Source organism: Mastomys coucha, unplaced genomic scaffold, assembly GCF_008632895.1.
Source record: "Mastomys coucha isolate ucsf_1 unplaced genomic scaffold, UCSF_Mcou_1 pScaffold22, whole genome shotgun sequence".
Classification (NCBI taxonomy): domain Eukaryota; kingdom Metazoa; phylum Chordata; class Mammalia; order Rodentia; family Muridae; genus Mastomys; species Mastomys coucha.
Window position 1 is genome coordinate 117161599 of NW_022196905.1, and position 12497 is coordinate 117174095.

Sequence of the window (12497 nt, forward strand, 5' to 3'; positions counted from 1 at the left end):
CGAACTCAGAAATCCGCCTGCCTCTGCCTCCCAAGTGCTGGGATTAAAGGCGTGCGCCAACACTGCCCCGCGGTCATTGTTCTTTTATTCCCACTGTGAGAAAGGAGCAGGCTCTGATCCAAACTCATTTTATATTTATGATACTGTCTTAGTGTGAGATATGTCGGTCCCAATACTGCACATGACATTCCCACCAGAGGCCTTCAGTCTTCTGAGTCCTCAGGGAGGGGAGAACAAGGAGGGTGCTGGGATGTGGAATGGGGTAGAAGGTGGGGCTACTCCTAGTTCATGGGATCCTAGTACTGTCTGTCCTTCCTGCCTTCTGAGTGTAGAGAGAACATATCTAAGAATGGCCGCAAACCCGAAGAATGTAGAAATCCCAGGCAGCTTCTTACTGTCTTAGGAGGGTCTGGTCAGAACTAAAGGTATATGACCTTATTTGAGGTAAAAGTATCCCTCTCTCTCTCACTTGTAATTATTGCAGCACATCTGGGAAATGCAGACATGATCCAGCCAGGCCTGATCCCTTTGCAGCCCAACCTGGACTTCATGGACACCTTTGAGCCTTTCCAGGGTGAGCAGAGGATAGCATGACGCTTGGATCTCCCTTGGGAGCCCCGTATCAGACTTGTGCCCTTGTTAGAGAGAGAACAGTTGGAAATCAGTGTAAAGGGAAGACTTATACGCTCTTAAGACTGAAAATTATTTTGGTAGTAACTGCAAAGCCTGGAAAAGTTTCCTGGGACATTGGAGGGAAGTTGGCATCTCAGAGTGAGTGCTGTCTTCCTGCTGGGAGCATCTACTTGGCCTTGATTGTGAGCAGTTCCCTCAGTAGACAGCAGAGGGCACTGTGACACAGCCACCACCCAGCAAAGTTTCTGTATTTATCCCTGAGCTCTGCCTGGAAGCACTGGTGTTTCAATTGGTCCAGTCACCACGAGTCCTCTTTCTATAGAAAAAGTTATCTTGGGGAGGTGGGGTTTGGGTCCAGACCCCTGTTTGTGTGTCATAGTCTCAGAAAATGGTAAGTTCATGGAGTTCAAAAGACTCCCATGTTCTTTTTCAGATCTCTTCTCCTCCAGCCGATCCATTTTTGGCTCCATGTTGCCTCCTCCTTCGTCAGTACCTGCCCCAGATCCTAGCAGCCCACCTTCTCAGGTAGAGGAAGCGGGGGAGCAGGAATGGCAGGTGCAGGGCTGGCATCAGAGTTTACACCCAGAGCCAGGCTAATGCTGTAACCACTGACTAACCATACGCTGGAGCCATTGCTGGATCCAGAGTTGAATACACAAGCATGTGCAAAGAAGTTATGGAACCCTCTTTCAAAGCACCCTTAACTCCCCACAAGGCAGGAGATGATACCAGCAAATCTGTTTCCTACATAAGGTCCACGTGAGCTTTGTTCAGCCAGCTCTTTTCTAAGACAAGTTTAGTTGCAGGAGAAAATTGTGGATCACTAATAAAAATATGTTGTACATTGTTTTTACTTTTTCCCTAGCAGTTAGTAAAAGCTACTTGCAGGTGTTGTGCTACGAGCTGAGTGAGACATAGTTCTCTGCCCTGGGGAGCTCTCGAGTTCATGCTGTATTCAGTTAGTCACCCAGTAACCTGGCACTTTGCCCACCTAACGCAGATAATCATTTCTTCTGTAGAGACTGAGATGGGCACAGGTGATTCCTCGTAGCTTTTCCACTCAGAAAGAGCTAGTCTGACTGGAATTTGATACTTATGCTGTCCTGGGGGACCCTGAGCAGCTGTGGTCTAGGCTGCTTCTGCTCTGTAACAGAAGATACCAGGGACTGTGGGTAGATCTCGACTAGGCTCTAGAAACCAGATATCCCTAGGGTGCTATCCAGCTTTGTCTGAGCTCTGTGTTCTCATTAGTTCCTAATGAGAACAAGACCCTTGCTGACGCTGGGGAACACAGCCTCGCAGTTTGGCCTGGGAGATAGCACCTCTGTACCTTAGTCCCTTGGTCCCCATGTCCACAGTTGAACTTTGTGCTATGTAGTGCTAAACAGTTAAAGCAAATGATTCAGTTGTAGCTTTGTTTCTTCATGTCTCTTCCTTCCCTAGGGGAACCTCGTGCCAAATACAGCTCTCCCTCCTGTGAGCCTGCCCAATAGCCTCATTGCATCTTCTACAGCCCCCTCCCTGGATCCCACAGAGGGGCAGGGTTGTGAACGCACATCCCAACCCGTGGATTCATTTATCCAGCCTGCAGACTTTGGTCACTCTGAGCCACCACTGAGTGTCCCACAGCCCTTCCTCCCTGTCTTTACCATGACCTTACTTTCGCCTGGCCCTGCCCCCGCACCTGTTCCAACTGCATTGCCCTTAGTTCCTTCACCTGCCCCTACTCTGAACCCCCCAACTCCACCAGCTTTCCTGCAGCCACAGAAGTTTGCTGGAGTCAGCAAATCGACCCCTGTCATTACCCACACAGCCTCTGCAACCCTTACCCATGATGCTTCTGCCACCACCTTCAGCCAGAGCCAGGGCCTTGTTATCACAGCACACCATCCTAGCCCCTCCTCATCCCCCTGTGCTCTAGCACTGTCACCTGTACCCCAGCCACCAGCTGTGGGACCCCCCCAACCTCATTTAACTTTTATACACCCCAAACCTGTGTCCTTGACTGGAGTGAGACACAAGCAGCCCCCTAAAATAGTGCCTGCTCCCAAACCTGAGCCTGTCTCCTTGCTGTTGAAGAATGCCTGCATTGCTCCAGGTGAGTTGGTTGGGGATATATATAGCCAGCCAGAATTGCCTAGGGGCCAATATATCCCTTTCTCTAAGCCTTTACATTCGTAACACCTCCCTCCCCATTTAAATACCACAAACCAGTAGGGATAATTCACATGTGTAACTTATCTTTCTGTTCTGTATGTTTCAAAAGTAGTATGGTCTGGCTGGAGAGATGGCTCAGCACTTAAGAGCACTGACTGCTCTTCCAGAGGTCCTGAGTTCAAATCCCAGCAACCACATGGTGGCTCACAACCATCTGTAATGGGATCTGATGCCCTCTTCTGGTGTTTGAAGACAGCTACAGTGTTCTCATATACATTAAATAATAAATAATTTTTTTTAAAAAAAAGGTATAGTTTTGATCTGGGTGTGGTGACCCATACCTGTAAACGCAGAGCTTGAAGGGTCGCAGCAGGAAGAACTTGAGTCTGAGGACAGTCTGACTTACAGTGTAAGTGAGCCTGGACAAGACTATATAAGGAGACGCAGTTAAAGAACTGAAATTGCACTGCTGAAGGCACCCACTGATAAGTCTCACAGCCAGAGTTGGATCCAGGGGATCCACATGGTGGGAGGTGAGAATCAGTCTCTACAAGTTATCCTCTGACTTCCACATGTATACCATGGCACATGCATGCTCACACACTTATATACTACACACATATACATATACCACATAGAATAATAAAATATAATTTAGAAGCTAAAATAAATAAAAATAAGAGTCTTGAAAACATGATTTGAGAACACTTGGTCATGAGTGTCTCTTTCTATGGGTTATAGTCTTTCAGTCTTTCAGTCTTTCAAGTAAAAAGTACAAAAATGTTTCAGATGCCCCAGGATTTGCCTCCCCGCCCCCTTGGTGAGGAGCCACATGCTTCACCAGCAGGGTATGTGCTGCCCTGTTTTGCTGGCTGTCTGCAGATTAGTAGTTTTGTCAGTAACAGCCAGACCTCTCTACAGGCTCAGGCCCTTCCCTCCACCTCTCTTCATCCCCACAGCTGTCTTCTCAGGCCAACCGCAAAAGGTGATGATGACATCAACTCCTCTGAAGAGAGAAGGGATTCTAGCATCTACCGTGTCCCCATCCAGTGTGGTTATTGCCTCTGCTGCCATTACCAGGGTAAGAGAGCTGGCCTCTAGTCTCTCTAGAGTGGCCTGTGTAGGTGTGGCTCTCAGCTGCTCTGCTCTGCTCCACATCACTGGTACAAGACCTCCCTGCTGTGTCTCCACAGGCTTCTGGAGTCCCAGAGTTCCTCAGCCACAGCACGAGCAGCCAGCCTAACCCTGTCTCTCGGCTCTTTTCTCCAAGTGCAGTGCAAGACTCCCTGGTGAAGGGCGAGCAGGTCTCTCTGCATGGGGGTAGTTCCCAGGTCCCTGCCACGGGCTCTAGTGAGTATTCACTTGAGTGGGGCAGTCGGGGCTTCATAGGAAATAAGTAGATTGTTCTGGGTTGTTCTGGGTTGGGGAGACCATTCACAGGCTCCCATAAGCAAACCTGGGCCTACAGAACCTTCTGTCTGCTCATAGCATAATCTGGGGACATGCTTACTGGGAAGCAGGGTAGCTGAGCCGCACCAGCAGAAAAGGAAGAGAGGGTGGCAGGCATGTCACAGCCGGGCAGCTGGTCCACTCAATAAACCACACTCAGAAGACCTGGCTCGGGGGAGCCAGGTCCATCCAGAAGAGGGACTGAAGAATTCCTGTCCAAAGTCTAGAAAACTTGAGCCTGGGGTTGCTGTAGCAGTGAAGCCAGCAGCAGCTCCTAGTCGCAGCATCTTCCCTCCTGGTTTCTAAACTACTGCAGGTCTGTGGCCATTTTCACACCACACAACTGAGGATAGGCAGGGCAGGACTGGTTTACCTGCTGACTTGTGGAGTCAAAGGTCGGGGGCTGAGAGTCCTGTGACATCAGTATTGGGTTGCAGGTAGAACTTGGGTTCCTTCCAGTGCCATACTGGGAAGACAGCTGGAAACACCAGCACATGTCAGCACACAGTCTGTCTCTGGGCTGCACCTTAATCCCTTCTCTTCTTAGCTAAAACCATGGCTGCTCCTGAAGGTCTTACTTGGGAAGATGGGACTAAGAAAGGGTTTCCAACTGAGAGGGGAAAGTTTTGAAGAATGGGAATCTTCAGTCTGGAAAGATACAGACTCAAGACATAAGTCAGTTTTCTAAAATTATCCAGGGAAGGAAGCTGCCCTTGCCTGTGGGACTGCAGCGCACAGCATAGAGAGATGTGTACTGGAGCCTGGAGATCCGGGAGAAAATTAAGTAATGGAAAGCATTTGTAGAATAAAGTGAAATGGGCTAGGGAAATTCTAAGAGGACCTCAGAACTGGCTCCCAAGAGACAGCAGTGAATAGGACAGAAGCCTATGTGGTTTGTAATACTCTAGTCTACTCTGTGTGGGTCAAAAGGAGGTAGTACTTCTTATTTAGCATTTTCAGAGTGAGTGAGAAAAAGTACATATGTAGAATTTAAAGAACAAAATGAAGAGGTACCAGTGTGCTAAGCATGTGAGCTAGGAGCTGTTGCCTTAAGCCTCTACTGGCTCTGGCTGTCTTGAGGTGGCAATTTAGGGCCTGGGTTGGCAGTTCAGTCTTTCTTCTGAGTAGTTTGATAGCTGGGACGGGGCAGAATCCAGCCATAGTCTACATCTAACTTCTTGTCTCAGGTGTTGCCTTGGAAACAACAACTCAACTTTGGGATATGGGCAAAGGTTTCACTAATATTTCCTCTGGAGTAGCTGTAGGTTTTAAATGGACTTCCAAGCCTGAGGACATGCTGGGAGGCCCTCTGGTTGGTGAGGACAGCTGTGGATCCAGGACAAGGCAGGCTCACTTCTTATTTTTCCAGTCCCTTTCTCAAGCACTTACCTGCTAAGAGCATTTTCTTCTCAGGTCGTGACTGCCCCAACTCAGGCCAAGCCTCTCCATGCCCTTCAGAACAAAGTCCCAGTCCTCAGTCTCCCCAGAACAACTGCTCAGGGAAATCTACAGACCCCAAAAATGTGGCTGCATTAAAGGTATGGCTTATTTTTCTTGGATCTTGATTCTGTTGGAGAAGGAAGAAAATATCAGGAAAGGAGAGCCACAGATCCAGCTCATGTTGCAACCCCAGAAACACTTAAGATTAAATTGTCTCCAGTCATTTCCCACCCCACTAACAGGCCCATGAAGGTTAAGGCCTATTCAGAGCTCTGAGTGGGCCTCCTGGGGCCAGGGATCAGCACGGAGTCCTCATGCCATAGTTGGGCTGCATGCAGCCTTGGCCACACCGGTTGTAAGGAGGAGGCAGGGCTGCAAGCACTAGGTTGTAGAGAAGTGGGGAGTCTGGAAGCCAGGGGACAGAGCACGAATGCTTCTGAGCCCATGAGTCCTGCCTCCTCCTTGCTGGCTCCTCTTAGAGCTCTTTAGCCATTTGCCTCTTCTGCAGTTTTCTGGCCCTGGCTTGCTTGTCTTTCTTGAGCTCAGCATTATTTTAGGCAGTAAGGAAGAACAAGTTGACTGTGTAACTCCTGCCTGCGTCTCAGTGACAGTTGATTCCCCAATAGAACCGGCAGAAGCACATCTCAGCTGAACAGAAAAGGCGCTTCAATATCAGGATGGGCTTTAACACCCTCAATAGTTTGATCTCCAATAATTCCAAGCAGGTAAGTTCCCGGAGAGTCTCAACTTGTGGTGATGGTGCACCATTCCTGTGTGTCAGTGGCCAGCTAAGTCCTGCCACCTCTCAGCCGCCTGTTCTCCACAGACCAGCCATGCTATCACTCTGCAGAAGACCATGGAGTACATCACCAAGCTGCAGCAGGAGCGGATGCAGATGCAAGAGGAGGCCCGGAGGTTGCGGGAGGAAATTGAGGAGCTTAACACCACCATCATGTGAGGTTCCATTTGAGTCCTCCACCCCACAGATTTCTTTTTTTTTTCTTTTTTTTTTTTTAAGATTTATTTATTTATTTTTCTTATGTGAGCACACTGTTATCTCTTCAGACACACTAAAAGGCATTGGATTCCATTACAGATAGCCGTGAGCCACCATGTGGTTGCTGGGAATTGAACTCAGGACCTCTGGAAGAGCAGTCAGGGCTCTTAACCACTGAGCCATCTCTACAGCCAGACCCCACAGATTTCTATGTCTCAAAAGCAGAGGGGATCCTTTGTGGCCTTTGCTACCTGTATTACAGCAGTTTGGTTTCTTGTCCTCCTCCCATAAGCCTCTGACTGTATGGTCCCCAGTTCCCCTCTATCACCACCTACCCCATACCATTCCCTGTTGTTTCAGCTCCTGCCAACAGCTGCTACCTGCAACAGGAGTCCCTGTCAACTGCCGCCAGTTTGACCACATGAAAGACATGTTTGATGAATATGTGAAAAGCAGGATCCTGCAGAATTGGAAATTCTGGATTGTATCTTTGGGTTTTCCTTGCTCTTTTCTTCCCCAAGCAACACACTAAAACCATAGACAGTGCTCTTGGTTACCCCCTTGGAGAAAGGTTCTCGCATGGTTGTCAGTGACTCTGGGCTGGCCCTAGGGTGCTGGGGAGACCACATCCAAGAGCTTTGCAGGAAGGGCTAGAGAGGCAGATGACCTACTCTACTCTTCAGGTCTTTGGCAAACAAAGGCAGCTAGATAACTGCAGAGGCAGCAAGGTGAGAAGAGGGACCCTAACATCTGGCGGCCTGCTCAGTTCTCTCAGTGACAGAGAGGGAGAGCCCTAGATGGAAAGCAGGGCTTACCGAGGTTTTAAGTAGCCAAACCCCAGGTGATGGTGTCATGTTCCTCTTCCTTCTCCTCCTTTCCCTCTTCCTCCTTCTCCTCCTCCTCTTCCTCCTCCTCCTCTTCCTCCTCCTCCTCTTCCTCCTCTTTTCCCTCTTCTTCCTCTTTTCCCTCTTCCTCCTCCTCTTCCTCTTCCTCCTCTTTTCCCTCTTCTTCCTCTTTTCCCTCTTCCTCCTCCTCCTCCTCTTCCTCCTCTTTTCCCTCTTCCTCCTCCTCCTCCTCTTCCTCCTCTTCCTCTTCTTTTCCTCCTTTTCCTCCTCCTCTTCTTCCTCTTCCTCCTCCTCTTCCTCTTCTTTTCCTCTTCTTCAATTCTTATTCTTCTTTTTCTTCTTCCTCCCTCATCAAAACATGTGGAGTTCTTAATTATTACTTTTTAATTATGTATAGATGTGTGAATTAAGTGCAAATGCTTGAAGAGTCTGAAGAGGGCATTGGATCCCTCAGAGCTGGAGCCATAGACTGTAGTGAGCCTCTTGACATAAGTGCTAGGAACTAAACTTGAGTCCTCTATGAGAGCAGTACACACATTCTTTTTTTTTTTTTTTTTTTTTTTTTTTTTTGGTTTTTCGAGACAGGGTTTCTCTGTGTAACCGTGGCTGTCCTGGAACTCACTCTGTAGACCAGGCTGGCCTCGAACTCAGAAATCCGCCTGCCTCTGCCTCCCAAGTGCTGGGATTAAAGGCATGCGCCACCACCGCCCGGCCTACACATTCTTAACTGCTATATAGTCCCTTGTTTTGTTTCTTGAGAGAAAGGTCGTTGTTGCCCAGAATGATCTTGAACTCCTGAGCTCAAATGATGCTTTTGCCTCAGCCTTCAAAGTAACATAGGCAGGGTTTGGAACCTATTACCTCAGATTTTTCTCTCCCTTAGTGTCCTCTGGTCTCAAGTATCCTAATAAAGTATGTCTACCCAGGTGCCAGGACCTACCATCTGGCATGGTTGCTCTGATCTCAGCCTTTGAGATAGCAGATTCCTGTTACGGGATGATTTCTGCCTCTCCTCTCCGTTCCACAGCAACCCCTGCTCTGAGAAGATAGACAGCATAGGACCATAGATCAGTCAGTGGAGAAAGACAGTGGTATAGAAAGAGAGGGAGCAAGGGGAGAGGGAGAGGAAGAGGAAGGGGGGGGGGAGAGAGAGAGAGAGAGCCTGTTCGGGTGTGTCTGTGTGCATGTTTGTGTTTCAGAGACCAAGCTTGTGTATATTTTGTTTGATTTTTGAGAGTCTCCATTTGTGGTGTAGGCTGGTCTGGAACTTGCTTTGTAGTGCAGTGCCTCTACCTAGATGTACACCACTCCTCTATCTGTGTATTTATATTTTTATTAATATTGAGGGTGAAGCTCAAGACATCACACTACTATCTAGGTAAGTGAGCCTGTAGCCTGAGATGGCAGCTGGCACACCTCATTCCTGGATTTGCTTTGCTATCTTACTTTCTGCCTTCAGTGGAGCCTTAGTAGCTTAGTGGCATATAGCATGTGTCAGAACTGCTTCAACAAAGTGGCCTTTTCCTCATTACTAGGCCAGGGTGGGTACTGTAGGCATCAGAATTCAAGAGAAACATTTATGTCTTCACAGGGCCCATCCTAGATCCTTGGGAGCTCTGCAGGAAGTGGTGAGCTTGCAGACTGTGCATAACACAAAAGTCAGGCTCCAACTTCAGACACTTTGCCTTGAGTGTTGTGTTGTGTGCTTCCCATGCTCCTGCCAGCCCACTCGTCTCCTCTCTTCCCATACAGCTGTCTCCTGTGTCTGACTGACCTATGGTCTCACGTCCACCTCATTGTCCTTACCCCTGTGTGAGGCTGAAGAAACTTGTTCTTCTATCTTCTGTCCACTCAAAGGTCATTCATAGTAAGAGCAAATAGTTTAATCTCATGGCAGGCACATCTTGCCTAGCAATAACTGATCTGTCCCTTCCTCTTTGATCAGTTTTCTGTAGCCAGTTATTCAGAAGGGAAGTCAGCAGTAAGCCTGGCTTGCCTGAGCCCTCCTTTATCTGTATGCCCCTTATCCCTCCTCTGTGTTCGCCTTCTCCTTAACCTACGCCCTACAGTTCAGCATGATCATCAAGCCACTGTTTGAGTCTTTCAAGGGAATGGTATCCACCAGCAGCTTGGAGGAGTTCCAGCGGACGGCACTTTCCTGGTTGGATCAGCACTGCTCTTTGCCTGTCCTCAGGCCAAGTGAGTATGGAATGACAGACTTTGGGGCTTCGTGCTGGTCCTAGAGGGAAAAAGCCCTTACCTGGACAGTGTTTAGGAGAGTTCAGACTCTACTGCACAAAGCCAGGCCAGCCATGCAAGAGGCATGAGGATAACACTGAAGGGATCCGAGAACCTGGAAAGCCATAGGGGCCAGTGTGGGTCTCTGAGCTGCCTGCCTCTCAGCAGACCTCCCAGCCTGTTCAGATCCAGCTTTCTTATTGCATATTTTCCATTTGCCAGAATGTTTTAGGTGAATTTAGTGTTTTATTATTTAAGCTCTTATTTAGTTCTAAATCTGCAACCATATATAAATGTTACAGAAGTTCAGTATTACAGCAGGTCCAACACTTTGGCAGCAGGAATAGCCTAGAGTTGTTGGGCTTCTTGCAACTCCTGCTAGTATCTGCACAGGCAGGATGTGAGATTGGCTTCCAGAATAGGGCTCCTGTCACTCTTCCTTGCCGCTGAATTCTGGCCATCATCCTTGGTGCTTGGGAATTACTGCATAGGGTTACATATGTGAAATTTGCATCCTGTCATTCTAAGTGTTGTATACCCAGCTGACTATGGCTTTCTCTGTCTCACAGTGGTACTGAGTACCCTCCGACAGCTGAGTACCACCACCTCCATCCTGACAGATCCCTCCCAGCTGCCAGAGCAAGCATCAGAGGCTGTTACCAGGATTGGCAAGAGATCGGGGGAGTCCTAAGCTTAGTTGGCATGTGTCTGCATGAGATGCCTAGAGAGCCCCCTCATACCCTTTCTGACACACTGCCTCAGGGCTGCCCTTGACTCCAGTGGCCCATTGCACTTGTCAGGATGCTGCGCTCGCTCAGGTCTGAAGCAGGTTGAGGCCTGCCAGCAGCACTTCCCATCTTGGGAACCTTAGCTGTGACCTCCTATTCCGTGACCTCAGTCATCAGTCTCCCCTGCCTTTAGGGTGGCCCAGACAAAGGGAAACATCGGCTGCTCCAGTCCTGTTCGCCTGGTGTCGTATTAGGTTCCAGGGCCAGCATGTGCAAGACAAGGAGACAAAGCCTGTTCCTGTAGATAGGATCATCCGGGTCCTTCAGAATTCCTTTCTTGAGACTTCAAGACTTGGCCCCTGTCACATCCTTATGTATTTGTGCTCCTCTGGCAACCCCTGCACACTTTTTGGGCTCTATAGCAGCAGTGAAGTCTCTCCATTTCCTGTGACTCCATCAGCATCTAATCCTCTGAGTTACTGTTCCAACCTCTGCAGAAAGGAATGTACCGCCTCCCCAGTGTATTCTATTGAAGGGGAAATCTTCTCCACATACCCCTGAGCACACATGGAAAACAATGGCCATGGAGGCCAACTGGACAGGATGAAGGCACCAGCAATTCGAAGCTGCTGTGCTGCCTCAAACTCCCCAGGCAACGTCTTGACTATGTCTTAGTTCTATCTGCATTGTAGTCGCCGTGACGTTTCAACATTGCCAGGGCCTCCGCCTAGAGCTTCTGAGGCCTCCTGGCTGGGACCCTCCTGTGCCTGTTCTCACCCAATCTACTCTGCAGCTGTGGGAGAAGCAGATACACTCCTGGGAGGGTGTCACCCTTGGTTTTAGCATTCAAAGGTCACACTCCATGATGCTGGCCTTTTATCTGAAGTTTAGCTGGAGCTCCAAACCAGGTCACTTCTCAGACCAAAGATTTCATCATACTAAAGTCTGTCTCATCTTGAATGAGGAGGAAGAAACAAAATGCTGTCGAGCAAGATGTCAAGGAGTCAGCCCGTGAAGCTGCCTCCAGGGTAGCTGGTAAAGTGCTGTGCTCAGATTTTGGACCAGTGAAGTTTGGAGTGTGGCACGTGTCTGAAGGTTCAAGTGTTCCAGTGTGTGTTACAGATGGTAGAGACACAGAAAGGTTAGGGGAAGGGGGGACTTGACCCTCATCCCTGTCTCTGCTGCCTCTGAGGTGCTGCAGGTGCTGAGGTACTCTCTGTAGCACTCAGGGAGCCCCGGAAAGGGTACCTCCTGGAAGAACATGCTTTCTTATTCTGCTGTAACACCTAGAGCAGGCAGCAGGCCTTGTCTCAGACTCTGTCCTCCTGGCCCTGCCTCACCATGCTGCCTGTCCTGAGAAGGCCACATGAAGAGGGGAGCCCAGGATATCCCCTGAATTTCTGATCCATTCGGAAGCTCCTGCTGCTGATGCCTAAGCCTGCCCTGGATTAGGCAGTTGGAGGACAAAGAAAGGGTAGGGGCTGCCAGCCATGTCAACATTTATGCTGTGAGCCTCTAGCCAATTGCTTACTCCATTGTCTAACTTCTGTCCAGTATGGGAATAGTTTGGTAGCCCTCCTCAGCCGTCCCCCAAAAATGTGTTTACAGGTTGAGGGAAGAACTCAAGGCACATAGGCTGGGCCTTGGCATTTCCACCAGGCACCCCTTCTTTTCCCAAGGACAAGGTGAGATTGTTCTTCAGAAGGTGAAGGTCACTGGTAAGAAGGAAAACTAAACTGCTGCTGTGAGGTCGAGAAGCCCAGCCCTTCCTCCTCCCAGGCCACACAAAACAGGCCACAGCATAGCCGTGTAGGACTTCGGTTCTCTCCTCCCCTTGTAGGGGAGTAACCTTGTTTCTAAAACTCTATGGGTGCAAGATTGGCCTTTGCTTCTCTGGCCTACCTCTCCCTTTTGCTGAGTTAATTTCATCCTGTTTCCTCAGATGTTTAAGGTTGTTAGTTTGTGTGAAACTGAGGCTAGGGAGGGAGGGGGCTGTTTGTGGGGGGGGGG

General features: G+C 49.1%; 1 protein-coding gene across 1 annotated transcript in view; it reads left to right on the plus strand.

The window, feature by feature from the left end:
• The window catches only part of Mlxip (MLX interacting protein), a 61065-nt gene extending 48639 nt beyond the window's left edge, over positions 1-12426 (plus strand). Inside the window, exons 7-17 of the mRNA XM_031337811.1 lie at positions 485-574; positions 1067-1158; positions 2077-2731; positions 3750-3871; positions 3984-4140; positions 5653-5777; positions 6306-6404; positions 6506-6633; positions 7037-7160; positions 9591-9720; positions 10329-12426. Coding sequence (XP_031193671.1) covers positions 485-574; positions 1067-1158; positions 2077-2731; positions 3750-3871; positions 3984-4140; positions 5653-5777; positions 6306-6404; positions 6506-6633; positions 7037-7160; positions 9591-9720; positions 10329-10450 — 1844 coding nt within the window. The 3' untranslated portion in view covers positions 10451-12426. The remainder of the gene's footprint in view (positions 1-484; positions 575-1066; positions 1159-2076; positions 2732-3749; positions 3872-3983; positions 4141-5652; positions 5778-6305; positions 6405-6505; positions 6634-7036; positions 7161-9590; positions 9721-10328) is intronic.
• Positions 12427-12497: the final 71 nt, after the last annotated feature.